General features: G+C 40.5%; 1 protein-coding gene across 4 annotated transcripts in view; it reads right to left on the bottom strand.

Moving 5' to 3' along the window:
* GLIS1 (GLIS family zinc finger 1) overlaps window positions 1-13,521 on the bottom strand; it is a 178,857-nt gene extending 165,336 nt beyond the window's left edge. For all 4 annotated transcript variants that reach the window (XM_033152089.1, XM_033152091.1, XM_033152088.1 and 1 more), the window contains exons 1-2: window positions 13,330-13,521; window positions 11,160-11,570 (exon numbers count right to left, since the gene is read on the bottom strand). In XM_033152089.1, the coding sequence (XP_033007980.1) occupies window positions 11,160-11,499 (340 nt within the window). In that variant the 5' untranslated portion in view covers window positions 11,500-11,570; window positions 13,330-13,521. The remainder of the gene's footprint in view (window positions 1-11,159; window positions 11,571-13,329) is intronic.
* Between the last annotated feature and the right edge of the window lie 2,443 nt (window positions 13,522-15,964).

Raw genomic sequence — 15,964 nt, 5'->3', positions numbered from 1 at the left:
TCTTGGAAGTAATTTCCACTGAGTTACTGCCAGGTAAGTGAGTGCAGCCTAAATTCACCACGTTATTTGTCTTGAGAACTCTGAAGCACCAAACTTGTGTATCATATAGGATAGGGTAGCCAATGTGGTACCCTCTAGACCAGGGAAGTCCAATCTTTCATACCAAGTGGGCTGCAAGAGTACTTTGACACCAAACCTCCACCAGCCCTTTTCAGCATGGTCAAGGCTGATGGGAGTTGTAGTCCACAACACTGGGAAGTAGCACTATTTATGATACATTCATTCAGGATTGTCTTGGTTCTTGACCAACTGGCAAACCCAGGTTTGCTGCTGCCTAATTTTGCTCCACTGGGGAATTGGCTGGATTTTTATTTTTTTGCCTTATAACATATTTTCCTTAAAACTCCATGTTTTTCCTGACCTTAGAAAACTTTCTTGTACAGAGTGATCACAACTTACATGACAACTGTGTTCCTGGGGGCTGCACATAAAGGCAGAATCATGTAAAGTCAGAACAACCCCTGGAATCACCCCTGCTGTCTGAGATCTCGTGAGATTGGGACCATCCACTGGAACTTCCCAGAGGCCTGGTACAACTGTTCCAGACACTTGTAAGCAAAATGGAGGGACTTAAAAAGCTCCTTCATAGAATCATATAGTTGGAAGGTTATCTAGTTGAACCCCCTGCATTGCAGGAATCCTTGCCCAAATTTTCCCTGGGTGGGCTCAAACCACCAACCTTCTGGTTAACAGCCACATGCAGTGACCCACTGCTCCACCTGGAGAGCCCTTCCACAAAAGGAAAACAACATATTAAGCAAGAGAGCCTCATTAAATCACTGAACAACATTGTTGTGCTAATGGTGCAATTTAGATAATCTGATTCAATTAAAACTTGACTATCAAAAAGGAAATCAATTGGTTGTCTAGCATTTCATACAAGTGCATATTCACCTTCTTTGCTAGAAACAATTCTAATTTTACAAGCAGGTATAGTCAATCAAAAGGCAGTGCCTTTTTCTGTGTAAACTTTTCAATTAAGGCAGTGTAAGTCCTTTTCCATTTACCTGGCCTTTAAAATATGTTCTTTTATCAGGTTTTAATGTCCAATGCAATTTAATCAGAAACACATGCCTCATAAATATCATCTGTCATGTTCCATTAGTTTCATGCAGAAAAAGTACAAGTCAATAAACAAAGGTTGTGCCATAAATCTGCCTTGAACACATTATACCACAAATAAGAAAATAAAAACACGTGTGTCCTTTGACCTGAAACGTTTTAAAGATGGGAACTCTAGGTATTGTTTTATACCTTCAGAAATGTTTTAAGTGTTCACAATTAAATTGCATACCTAAGCAACTTCGATTTACATAATGTTGATATGTAGATGGTGATTACCCAAGAACCATGCCTGCAAGGTACCTGCGAAATCACATCAATGCTTCTGGGGTTGATACCGATAGCAGGAACTGCACAGTGAAAATCAGTTTCCTTCACTAGGCAACTATGGTATAAAATACCCTTGGAACTCTGAGAACCCCTTACACGTAGCAATTAAGAGAGATGGTGATGGGGTGGGAGGCAAATTAATCTTACTGACTTGAAATCTGGTTGAAACTTTTCGCAGCAGTTAATGCATGGCCTGACATACTATATAAGAAAGAAACATCTCATAGAGCTGGCTTCAGCCTACCCTATCTCCATTAAACATACCTGAAAGTGCAGACTCTTTGCTCCTCCTTTCCTAGTACAAGCAATCAAACCAGGAAGCCTCTAATTACCCACAGTTTCATGTTTCATCCGAACTATGGTTACCAGTTTCAGAACATGCCAGGACCCTAAACCAAATTAAAACAACTTCAAAGAACCTCCCCCCCCCAAAAAAAATGCTTCCATGGGAGCCACAAGAAAGTGTATCCCTGCCATAGGATTAAATAATATACCAGTATTTTTTTCCTTCCTAGGCTTGGCATTTCATGGGTTTAATAATAATAATAATAATAATAATAATAATAATAATAATAATAATAATAATAATTTGTTATTTGTACCCCGCCCATCTGGCTGGGTCTCCCCAGCCACTCTGGGCGGCTTCCACCAAACATTAAAATACATTTAAAATATCACAGTTTAAAAACTTCCCTAAGCTGCCTTCAGGTGTTTTCTGAATGTCAGGTAGTTGTTTATTCCCTTGACTTCTGATGGGAGGGCGTTCCACAGGGCGGGCGCCACTACCGAGAAGGCCCTCTGCCTGGTTCCCTGTAGTTTTGCTTCTCGCAGTGAGGGAACCGACAGAAGGCCCTCGGCGCTGGATCTCAGGTTTTAAGCTCACACCCACATCTATACACCATAACTGCAATTTGCTATTGCTAAATGACCTATACAGAATCATAGACTGGATGTGGTAACTGCATTCCACATACATTGGTGGCCATGCATATATTTTCTGCGCACCTGACACTGCTTTATCACATACTATCATATACTATTTCTGGCATTACCTCTTTCTCTCTTCCCTACCCCAATGCATCATGGATACCTTTCTCTCCTTCACCCTATTGCAGCCAGTTTTCCCTTCAGAGTGAGTCTATTCATGTAATACCGGTTTACCCCCCCGTTTTCCCGCACATCCTTTCTGCTCTGCTTTATTACACTCCTTTTGTAGGACAATTGAGCTTTTTTAACATCTCAGGAAATAAGAAGTACCTCATATCTGTAAAATTGATTTATTTTTTCTTTAATGAAACCAACTCTGCATTTTCCCAGGAAAACCAATGTTTCTCTGGTGACCAAAATGTAAAATCAAACCCTAAAATAAAAAGTTTCAAACATCTGATTCACTTAGCAGTCAACAGAGCAAGCTCAAATGGAGCTTAGCAGGATTTCTGGAATGTCTTTAAAATGTGTGACTAACTCAGCTTCTAAAGAGGTTATTTGCGCATTAGATTTTTTTGTCTCCCCACAGAAAAAAGAACATTGGAGTAAATTGCAGGCTGTGATGTTAGTGGCAAGGTAAAAAGCTGTTGCAACAGGAACATCTTTACAATTCAAAGAGACAAGGGGGGGTCAGCTTTTTTGGGGGGGGGACAAGGAAATCATATCACGTCATGAATTGCTTTCATGTTAAGGTATTTCTGTCAGGGATAGGGAGGACCGCTACAGAAGTGGCAGCCCATATAGCAGGTAACTTGGTTGTACAGTGGCTTCAAAGATGCATTGGACTAGTTTACCCAACCAGTAGTAGTAGTAGTAGTAGTAGTAGTAGTAGTAATAATATGATCATAACAGTTATTACCTCAGAAGAATAGGGTGGGTCCTGAAAACACACATCTCGGGTGTCAAAAGCCAGGGTAAAGTGGAATTACCAAAAGCTGTAGATTGAAGAGTCCATGCACACTTCTGTGGGAATTCCACACCAGGGGCAGCCACAGAGAATGCTCTTGCACCACCCCAAAATTCTGAGGGAGATGGAACTATCAAAAAGGCACCCTATGCTGGTCTTAACACCCAGGAGGGTCTATAGGGAAGAAGGTAATCTCTGATACATCCTCTTTGGAAGGAAGGAAGGAAGGAAGGAAGGAAGGAAGGAAGGAAGGAAGGAAGGAAGGAAGGAAGGCAGGCAGGCAAGGATAATGTGATATCATAAAAGCTACGCAGACTCTTCTCATTGCTCTCTCAATTTTAGCTTTAGGTTGCAACACCAAGAGAAAAAGTGGGTGTGTGGAAATTCTCCAGCTAGAAATCCTTCCTATGAATATCACCCAATGTACTCCACTAACTGGGAGTAGGCCTATATTTTTTAGGTGGGGGTGTCTAAGTGTTTTAGTTTTTTTACAAGTCCAGTCTAAACTAGAGTGGCGTATAAAACAGCTTTTGCACTAGAAAAATTTCAAGGAAGTTATTTAGAGCCTCATTAAGCAATATGAAAACAAAGCTGAATGTGAAGAAACCAGTGATGTCAACCCATAGTCCATATTGTTGTCTCACTGACGTCAATGGCAAAGTCACTCTTTATTTTAGTAGGAACAAAATGAAGTCATATTTGCTGCCTCTGTTCCCCAGTCCATCAGGGGTGAGGATTTCGCAAAGTGCTCAGAGCTCAATTCTCCTCCTCTTTGAAGACAACAATAATTCCCTTTGATTTAAAATGGAAGCAGTCGCAGCAACCCTGAACACGTGTATAAATACTATTGTAAGAAAGTCTCCTGGGGAAACAGTAGGAAATCCATCCATCTCATTCTTCTTTGTAATCCACACAAACCACAAAGTCATCTGCCTGGCACACACAGGGCAAACCAAGGTTTTCATATAAAAGGGTTAAGGAGGTTGGGTGGTCTATTTTAGCAGAAGCTAAGGAACAACTTGCCTTGTTCAAATGCTATTCCGATACCATTTTCTGTTTCCCTTTGGGGTTACTCACCATACATGGGACAATTCCAGGAAAGAGCAAATTCTATCAGAGGTTCACCGATGCCTTGCCCTCAGTGCTGGAGTCAAATTAAACCCAGCTGCTGCGGCGATAAGATAGAGGAAGAGCCCAAAATCCAAGAAGAACTTTAAAATGTGTACAGAATTGGTCCTATTCTCATGTAAATCACTTTCAAAAGCATTATGTTTGTTGATGTAAGTCAATGTGAGATGTTTATTATTATAATTTTTTTTAAAGAAAACTGCATCACCCTGCTCTGCTTCCTTTGGTCCAATAGCTCTGAAGTGTGCCACTCATCCCTCCCAGCAAAATATCCCATTTCATAAACCTGCTCCTAGATATCTGAAACGGCACATCATTAAGCGCTTAGCTTTAGGCATCCAACATTCCAAAGAATTTAAACGTATTATAAAGAAACCTGGACCACGTTAAGCATGAAGAACTTAAGTGCACATCCATCTAGAGAAGCGTTTCATTTCTTATTTGGCAGTTATGCCACTGTCAATCTTAAACAAGGAAAAATATATTTGCAACAAAACCAATTGGGATCTTTTACTTGAAGCAACCAAAAGCAACCTAGGCTTTGATAGTGGGTACTATTAAATTTCATTTCTATGATGCACTTTAATTGTTGTTGGGTTGTTGTTGTTTTTCCCCAAGGATTGGTGGCTTTAGTTTTTAAGCTACCTCACTTCCATAAAACATGAAATAGTGGTGAATCACTGGAACACATTGGCAGTAAAGTTTAGGCCTTACGGTATGTGCTGGGAAGTTACTTGGCTTCGGTGTTGCACCATATATTCATCCTCTTGTACGTACCATAACTTGTAAAACTGTATGATTACATAAAGATTATTATTTTATGAAAGGTTAGTCATTGATTTACACATTGAATTCTCTTTGTCTTAGCCAGTATGCCTAACTTCTTCAGACCTGGAAGGCAGGCAAAATACATCATCTACTATTATACATATTTCTACTAAGTATTAAAATACCAGATCCCAAGAGTCACATTTCATATAATTCAGCAATGTTCCAGAATAAACCAAGTCTTCAACCCCTTAAGAGCTTAAAATAACAGCATTTGAAATATGCATTTAAAAGTTAGTTTTATGTTATTTGCTGATGTCTTCTTAGGGCCACCCTCCCTCCCCAAAGTAAAACATGCAAATGCACACAAGAATTACATTATTTTTCTTCTTACATCAAGATTCTTGCTATTATCTGTAAATCCTTCATAATCAGGTATCCCTTTGAATTTTTTAAAAAATCATTGGCCTAACCCTTGAAACAAATTTACAAATCGGATTTATTCCACTGCTGTGGTTTTTATTAGGAAATCATATAAAACTATCAAAGACCTATTCAAGCATAGCAATATAAAAGGTCAATCGACATCAACCAGCAACATCAAACTTTACAATATTTATTTTAATGTACTGATTGGCCAGATAGAGCTTGGCTCATTACTTTGCAATGGTTTGAACAAGTTCTTGCAATTCGTAAATACACAAAACCACATGAAAATTGAAACAGCATAAGTTGGAGCTATTTCGTACAGCAGTATTTTTCCCAGTAACTGTCAGTGATGAATCATCATTTAATAAAACACAAATTAAACCACAGAAAAGGGGGGGGGATCCTTTTGCCAGCTTACCAGTGAGGCATGTGTCGTACAAATAAGAAAGCATTCACACATACTGGATGCCTTAAGAGTGTAAGAGAGTGGGCAGAAAACTTGGCAGCTAGTCTTCAAAAGTATTCAAGTCTAAACCTAAAGGCAAAACTGGAATTGAATTTAGATTGAATGGTCTTTGGCTTATCACATGCCAAAAAAAGGTAGTGGGAGAACTCTTGCTATTTCATTACATTAAGGGGGGAAATTGGATGCCCTTAAACCCAATCAATTTGAATGCAATAAATGCATATTTTAAAATAATTTGTGGCACACAATTTATATTCATCATCTTTGGGATTGTGGGAAAGGAATGTATTTTCCCAAATGCAAACTCCATCACAGCATCCGTTGCAATAGCAATTGTCAGGTTGCATATGGCTCATATGGCTGTAGGGACTAACTATTATATTAGCCACATATCCATTAGTGCACAGGTTCCCGAACTTTAGTCCACAGACCACTTCATTCAGGTGATCTGTGATCTGTAAAAATACAATTAAAAATCATGCAGCATCTAACACAGCACATTATAATTGGTGCAACATGAAGAAAAAATATAAAGTGGTCCATTGGGACCTGTAGTAATTTTCAAGTGCTCTGTGGACATAAACATTTGGGAACTGCTACATTAGTACAAGGAACATTCTCCCTGAGCCCTAGATCTCCATCATTTTATGAATGTCTATTATTTAGAAATATTGCAATACCTTCCTACACAGTCTGCAGACACACAGGCTAGTAAAACATTTTCACATGCTAACTTCTGCGAGTTTGTTCATTAGATTGTCTTACAATCAGCAGCTATGATAAGACTAATGATTTTACATCTCTGAGGCTTCCATTACGGGTTGCTGGCAGGATCCACAAAGCTCAAGTACTTGAAACTCATAAAACAGTATTATTTGTTTAGACTGACAGTCCCAGCAAGCTTTTGATAATGAGAAATTCTGGAAAATCAAATTCAGGTTTGAAGGAAGAAGAAGATTATGATGTGGTTGGCTGCAGCCCACGACCTAGAGTTTATTGCCATTTAGACAGTTGGTAGAGTATGCCCATTTCTGAGCAAGTCCTCTAGTAAGTGCATGTGTAGAGGGAATTTGATCCAATAGGAACACTTGACTCTACCCCCTACCCAGCTGGTCCTGTTTTTGAAATAGCACTTGGTGTGGCACAGCTGGTTAAAAAACAGACTGCCAACTGGCCAGCAACATTATTGAAATGGAGCGTCAGAAACTAACATTGAGAAATCAAATGTAACAAGTTGCACAAAGGATGGAGCAAGCTATGAAGGAATACTCTCAGTTTACACCACCTTTCTGAGTACAGGTACTGGAGAAATCACACACATACACACCCCTACCTTAAAATGGTAATCAGTCTCCCTCCACCAAGACTGTGTGAGATTAGCTGAAGGATGAGTGGACTATCTGCAAATGACACCAGTCTGCTCCAGGATTCCCATTTCTATTTGAAAAATATCTCTCTTCATCCATGTCATTATACTCACTCAGTGTCTTCACTAAGTTTAGGCAATGAAAGGACAGTGGACAAGTGTGATGGGGTCTATGTACTGTATGAGCACAGAGAGCATATACTTGCAAGACCTCAGAAGAGTATTATCTATTCTAATCAGAAAACACCATAATAGAATTAATTTCAACAATAGCCCATACAAAAGGTAGACTATCTCCTACAAAATGACAGGAGTTGCTTCTTCTAATTAATGTGGGTATATCTTTATTTTCGTAAACACTATTATGAATAAATTGTGTAAGAAAATTGAAAGAAGGCATATTCTCTAATGCTACAAGGCAGCACACCTACACAGGTGAAGAGCAAAGGTAGGCAGCCTATATGCCGAATAAGTCTGACATCAAGAACAGCCAGGCTGGGGTTTTTTGTTTTTGTTTTAGAAAGTTCAGGATCTTCTTTTCCACAGCGGATAGCATTTCTGAGCAAGTCCTCATAAATACCCAAATACTCAGAAATGTTTTGAGAAAGCTTAGCAGACCAACTGCTTTTATTATTAACATATAACTTCAAATATTTACAGGCACGCCAAGCAAAATATTGTGACTCCCAGGATTTGCCCAAAATGTTTTAGCTCTACGAAGCTTGAGGTATCAGCAAACCTTTGCTGTGAATTTTCCAGGACAATCTGTACCTCAGCAGTAAATGTTCGTGTGAGCCACAACTGGATTTCAGCAGTCATAGCTGAACTTCAGCTTGCTGAAGTCAGCCTGTTAATTTAATGTGTAGATATTTATTTTATTTTTAATTTTAGATGGTGAGAAGTTGCTTGCATATCACCCTAATCGCCTTGATTTCATAGCATGAAGCTCATACTGTATAGTGTAGTGGCTGAGCCTGAGAGTGAGAGTCAGGAAATCCCTGGTTCAAATATCAACTCTGCTGTGAACCTCTTAGCTAGTCTCACCTACAGTCCTCCTATGAGCAATACCATGGATACTTTTATTGTTATTGCCTGCATATTCTTAATGCATAAAGCCACGAACAACTCAGAAACAGGTTACTTGAAAGTCCACCTGCTCCTGTACGATTGCCTACATCATCTGGGGAAATTCTACTTGTGGCACCTCATCCTACAGAATATCATAGAGCAGTGGCCTGAAAACAAGCATTTTTTCTACTATCCCCGTACTGTGGAATGCCTTTTCCTCTGCCATATGTGAGCAGGAGCCAACAACTGCTTCAGATATCTTTTCCTGACCCATAAGATTGCACCCTGCCTTACACGTCTGAATCCTATGGATTGCTGTTTTATTCACTTTAATATGTTTTATGTGGGTTGTTAATATTATATTATCATTATTATTTAACTTATTACCCATCCTTTACCCTAAGATCCCAAGACAGCTTACAACATTAAAACAGAACATTACAACACTATATTAAAAACAGGTTAAAACAGTTTATAATTTTAATGTTTTAATTATATTTTGTTTTTAGACTTTACACTGCTTATAATTTTTGAAATATTAAGCAGTTCACCAATGCTTTTAAATGAATAAATAATATTTAGCTTTACAAGCTACTGTAATGGTTATTGAGCTAGAATATGCAAAATGGTTTGAATACCCACCTGAAATAAGTCTCTCCATAAACATTCACTTGCTCACACATTATTTTAGGATGATTAATAGCCACATTCACACAAGCACTAAGCCAAACCACATTTGCACAAGCACTAAGCAACTACACTAAGGTTTGGGCATAGTGTTATCGCCAAACACAGGATCATGCTTAAGCTCTCTCCCCTCCTTAACTATGATCCGTAGCCAAGGCTTGTTCTTGATTGTTCAGCTGCAGATTACTTATGTAGAATTTACTTAATTTCATGGCAAGTCATTTAAGTACCTACTGCTCTTCCTCTGGGACCTAGATGCTAGACTCCGAGCAAAACATTCAAAGGGAAGGCCACATCAACTAAAAAGTTGATGAATTTAGATTTAGATACTGTAAAAAGAAAGAAAATGGATACAGTGACAGCATCCTTTAGAATTTTTCTGGCTACTACACCAGTTCTGGAAACACCTGTGGTAAACCCACTGCAGAAGTTAAGTGACCACCTGCTGCCCAGAAAGACAGCTGAAAACCACCTGAGCCAAGGTATAGTAAATCACCAGTTCAAAGCCACCACATGTATACTTTGAGGCTCCTACTTCATAATCCTTTATACCTCTTTCCCAACTCTCCTCTCGCTCAAGCAGTGCTTTTATGAAGAACATTGCCATTGCACAAGGATAGCCTTGTGAATACTTTAGATGCTATCATCTCTGCTACGTTTTGCTGCATCCCTTCAATAACATCACTTCTTAGAAGACAGATATTATCTCCCACCAAACAGTTTCATTTGTGATAAGTCTGTGTGCGCCAGCAGATAAACCTGAGACCTGACATGTAATTAAATTTTTAGAAAGCAAACCTTTTTATTTCAGCAGGCACTTGGAGACAAAACTGACATCTTGTTTTCCTTGCTGCTTTTTAAGGATTTTTCTGGAAGGTTTTTAATTGTGTTTTATTTTTCTAATACTTTGTCCTTAATTGTATACTATTGGCAATCTCTTTTGAGATGAAACGAAGAGAGTTCTCACACTTCAATTTCAGCCATTTTAGTACAAAAAAGGAAGGAAGCACTAACAAATGCTACCACTTTGGGTATTACTGTTTCCCATTGCAAATTATGAACAGTACTCCCCATTCTTGCTATGAAGATTTCCATTGGATAAATCAGACTGCTTTCTTTCATCCTAAATTTCAGAGTTGAATTAGCATATTAGAGTCAGCCCATGTACACATTTGAAAAGCCCCATCGCGTTTACATGTTATCAGACCTCCTCCTGGGAAATCTATCTTTCAAATTCCATTGTTTTACAGTCCTCATCACTCAGACTCACTTCCACATTTGTAGAATGGAAAAAAATTGCTCATCTACTCACAAGATTTAAACAATAACTTATAATAATAAATATGTTCAGCACCTTGCAACAAAGGATGACACAAAATTATTATTAATGAAGCTTAAATGAGGCATTTTGAAAGCAGAAACTTTACAGCCAAATAGTAAAAAAGTTTGCTTGGCCATATTTGTCTCTCAAGTAAGCAATACTGACTATAACATGCTTAGTTTTCAAACACCAAAAACCCAAGATGATGACAGTTTCGTTTTCTCTTGAAATCAAGAGAGAGTGCAATAACTAACTAAACTAACCTTACTACACCCACAAATATGTAACAAAGAAGAAGTAAGTGTGTTTTCTCTCTTTTCTGACATGGTGCCTATACAGCACGGTCTGCACATATTTTTTCAGAACTTGGTCTTGCTATTTCTATCAAGTATCGATGACTAACTAGGCCATCTACAAGGGAAGTCTGGTTTAAATTGTCTTGTGGTGAGAAGGTGAAGGAAAGCTGCCAAACTAACAAATAAATTAAGTGAATAAAAAAGCAAATAGCATCCTGAGAAACAAGGAAGGAAAAGGAGACCACAGATAAAATATTTTACAGTTCATGCACTTCATTACTCACCCTTTTGCTGGAGATACTCTCTGCCAGTTTTAGGGCATCGTGTCTCTTGTGTCCTTTGCAGAATAGGGAGTCTCTCAAATATGCTAGGTCTTTTGGGAAAGAGATCTAGCAGAGGCACTGGCAGTTCAGGTGGGCTCTGCTGAGCTTCAGTGCTGTCACCACCATTGCTGACAGTTATTTTAAAGGACATCTGGGAATTCAAAAAACCTCGACTGCTATTCGAACAGCTACCTTGGGGCAGCTCCTTCATAGGCATGACTTGGCGTTTGTCAAGGACTTCAAAGAATGCCGCGCTGCTGCTGCTGCTGGACTTCGGATAATCTGCCACTTCATAGTACATATTGATGCCCCTCTACTGGAGGGGTCCCCTTCCAACTCTCCTACATCAAGTGGAGCAAGAAATGTTGAAGTCTGTCAACAGATTAAATGTTGATTAGCATTATTTACTTACGTCAGGTATGGAAACAGACCAAGTTGCCTATAGCAAGCAACAAATCACCTCTAGATGATCAGAAAGTACAAGATTTCTAATCTAGAAGACAGCTGGCTGGTTGATTTCAATTTTGGACCATCAGTCTACCATAAATGACTAGCAGACTAGTAATGCAAGTAAGCAAACTGACTAGTAACACTTCTGCTGGCAGTAACATTTGTGGGTTTCCAGAGAAGTATGCATATGAGGCTGCAATCCTGCAACTACTTACTTAGGAACACACCCTACTCAATAGGATTTATTTATGAGTAGAAATCTATGGGATTACAGTGTCAGTCATTCTGTAGTCAAAATATTCTCCACAATAGATGTGTAATGTATTGTGGCATCAGCTTTTATAGGGTAGAGCCCACTACTAGATATAGATTTATAAACAAGACAGAGTAAATCCTATTTACTAACTAATTTAAATAAAGAAATAAGATGTCTATTTCCAAAATATTTCATATATTCATTTTTAACATTTTACCATAATTCTATCACTCAGTATTAGAAAAAAATATTGACCATGCATGGCATAAATTTATCAAGAGGTGCCACTGAAAGACGTGACCATTTAGACCATAGGATGATCTTTATCCTCAACTAGGCAAACTCAGATTTGCATAGATTGTGGCTAGCAAAGTCTCACCAATAGCCAGTCTTTGGAGGTGGGAATTCCAAAATCAAATTAATCCTTTCAACCCCAATAGAAGGTGGCAATTAAATATTTACAGCCATGGAAAGCGTAATGTAGCAGCATGTGCCCTTCTTGATCTCACACCCCAGTACACATTCCAATCAAACATTCCAAAAGAAGAATTCCTTTATAAATCTTAAAATCCATGGGGATCCGTAAATAACATCTATGCAACGTATTGGCTTGTGTATTGGCTAGTGCATTCAGCCTATTGTCCAATGAAGTGTAAATCAGATACTTTTTATTTTTATTTTTACAGAGAACAATAAATACCAGGCGGGAAAGACTGGGAAATATTTTGTTGTGGCTAGAAGCTTGGAAGCAATGGGAAGTTTGGGGATTTGTTAGGTTTTTCTAATAGATGAATGTAAGTTTCCCTACAACGCTTCCCTTGGTCTTCTCATGGGGGGGAGGGGTGGACTCTTAATATTTTGCTCCTGCTGATTCTTTCACTTCTGCCTGACAAAGCGCAATGGCCAAGACTGCAGCAGAACTTCGTTTTTAAAAAAAAAGCAAGTTGCATTTCTGAATTAGTTGAAACAGCACGATTAGCGAAGAACGCATCACTCTCTCAGAATGCGGAACTGCCCTCCCGCTGCCTTTGGGTGCTTTTAACTTTTGCGGGGGATCCTAAGCGCCTGAACTGCTGAACGAGGAGTTCTGCTGAAGCCGAAAACTTGCAACCTGCGTTTTAGAGCGATATAACAAAATTTAGCCTCGCTAAAGTGGGGGGCGGGGGGGATTGCCGGCAGGCAATAACCACTGCACGGGTCCGCATGTTTCCAGGGCAGCCTCGCTTTAGGTAGGCTACTTCAGGGAGCTCTTAACGCCCAGCTCCAGCAAGCACCCAAGGGCAGAAAGAGAGCTCCCCGCCGGGAATTAGATAAAGAGACCAGCGCTCTGCCTTTGCAACCCACGCCAAGTTGAAAGCATCTCAATTAGGCAGGCATACACACTCCCCTGCAGGTGAAAAGCCGGATCCTCCCCATGCCCCCTACCTGCCGGAGTCTGTCCCGGGAAACGATGCTGCTGTCTCAGCAACTGCATCGCTGGAAGAGCTCCTCCAGCTCTGACGGCGATCGCCCCTCTCCGCGTTGTGCCGTCGTAGCTTCTCCAGCCGCTCGGCGTTGCCTGTAATGCCGGGCGCCTGATTGAAGGCAGCCGCGGTCATTGCCCTTCCAACGCGCCGGTGGCTGAGGAAGCCCAGCCCCTGAGTCAGATCGGGCGGAGAGGAACCGCCCCTTCGGTGCTGGGATGGGCGGCGAGCGTGCAAGGGCCAGGGAAGGGACACGCGTGTGCAAAGTAGCGCACGCCGGCACGTGGCGGTGCAAAACTATCCTTGCTCGCTCCTTCTTGCCCGAGTTCGCGAGTTCATCTTAGTGCGTCCATGCTTAGTCCATGCTTTAGCCAACTGAGCTATCCAGACATGCCCATCGAGGTAATCTGCAGGATATCGGAATTACGCCCCTAAAATATAGCTGTAATTCTTTCTCCTCTTTCTTTCGTTTCTGCTCTCTTTTTACGGAAGAAATTGAGCATCTGTATCACACTTATTTTTATTCATGTTACAGGGATATCGCCGTTTCCAACTACAGTACCTGCATTTTGTTCCATTGGAAAATGCGATTCGTCATTTCCCATGTAGCCTTTGTAATTATAGTAGCACAGATTGCAGCTACACACACAATGGGATTGGTATTTTGTGGGCAGAGTTGGCATAAATATACATAAACTTTAAAATAGCAGAGGACTGAATTTTGCTGAAACAGAGTAACAAGCTACTTCTCTGGAATTTCTCACTAAACTGAACAAAAAACTCACGCGCTGTTCCTGAACACCAGCAGAGTTTGCCACAATGTTTATGGAAAACAGCGTATATTGCAAAAGAAGCTGTAGACCACAGACCACTTTGATGCATGAAGCAGAACAAGACCACGTATATGGATTTTGTAGCCCCACGGGGAGTATATCCTGGACCTAGGCAAAATGAGGTGGTATTCAGTGCCGGTCCTACAAGCAGACCCATCGAAGTAACTAAACATGACTAGTTTAGGATCATTAATTTCAGTGGGACTACTCTGAGGAGCACTTGGGTTGTTTACAACCCATTGTTCTATTCATTGTCTTTCAAGAAAGACTGGAAAGCTCACACTTTGTACAGTATTCTTGAGTAAAGCACCATGCTGATTTATTTGTTAAGGATTGCATTATGGAGACAAGTATTAAGACCTATTCAATAAATAACTATTACAATATTCTTAAGGATCCTTTTAAAACTTGCTTTACTTGGGAAAGGTAGAAAACATGCTTTGCATGGCAAGGAAGGGGCACCAGTGAGATCTCAGCTGAAATTGGCAGTGGGGTGGGGAGCCCAGGTGGGCAACATCTTGTGGGCCTCCTCCACCTGAGATGACTGCTTCACCCTACTCATGGGTAGGCTGGCACTGACCCCTTTGCCAATTTACTGTAAAGAACAGGTCTTCACAAAAGCAGGCTGTATCCATTTTCATCAAGCTTCACTTAAATCTCTGTACAGCTTGTTGTTGTTGTTCAGTCGTTCAGTCGTGTCCGACTCTTAGTGACCCCATGGACCAGAGCACGCCAGGCACACCTATCTTTCACTGCCTCCCACAGTTTGTCCAAACTCATGCCAGTCGCTTCGAGAACACTGTCCAACCATCTCATCCTCTGTCGTCCCCTTCTGCTTGTGCCCTCCATCTTTCCCAACATCAGGGTCTTTCCCAGGAAGTCTTCTCTTCTCATGAGGTGGCCAGAGTACTGGAGCCTCAACTTCAGGATCTGCCCTTCCAGTGAGCACTCAGGGCTGATTTCTTTAAGGATGGATAAGTTTGATCTTTTTGCAGTCCATGGGACTCTCAAGAGTCTCCTCCAGCACCATAATTCAAAAGCATCAATTCTTCAGCGATCAGTCTTCTTTATGGTCCAGCTCTCACTTCCATTCATTACTACTGGGAAAACCATAGCTTTAACTACCGGTATACAGACCTTTGTTGGCAAGGTGATGTCTCTGCTTTTTAAGATGCTGTCTAGGTTTGTCATTGCTTTCCTCCCAAGAAGCAGGCGTCTTTTAATTTCGTGACTGCTGTCACCATCTGCAGTGATCATGGAGCCCAAGAAAGTAAAATCTCTCACTGCCTCCATTTCTTCCCCTTCTCCTTCTGTACAGCTAAGGGAAGCTAACCAAAGCCAATACATAAAGATAAGGGCTGGATATAAAAAGGTGTGTGTGTGGAGAGAGAGAGAGAGAGAGAGAGAGAGAGAGAGAGAGACGATCATAACTAGCATCTATAAATATATTATTTTATCTTTTCAAAATCAAAGACATCCAGTCAATAGATAGGAACAGCTATCTTTTGCGGAGTCAGACCATTGGTTCATCTATCTCAGTATTTTCTTTACTGATCGCAGTGACTATCTAGGGTTTCAGATGTTACATTCACAGCCCTATCTGGTGCTGGCAGGGCTGGAACCTGGGACCTTCTGCATGCAAAGTAGTTGCCCTGCAATGAGCTAGAGCCCTTTCTCAAGGGAGCAGCTATTTCTAAACAGAGGAAGGTGACGATGCAATTGGGAGAGTAGCATGGGGCTAGATACCGTAATGTACGGAAGTGA

Source organism: Lacerta agilis, chromosome 6 (genome assembly GCF_009819535.1).
Source record: "Lacerta agilis isolate rLacAgi1 chromosome 6, rLacAgi1.pri, whole genome shotgun sequence".
NCBI classification, from domain to species: domain Eukaryota; kingdom Metazoa; phylum Chordata; class Lepidosauria; order Squamata; family Lacertidae; genus Lacerta; species Lacerta agilis.
The sequence above is the reverse complement of the archived record's forward strand: the minus strand, read 5'-3'. Positions and strand labels throughout refer to the sequence as shown.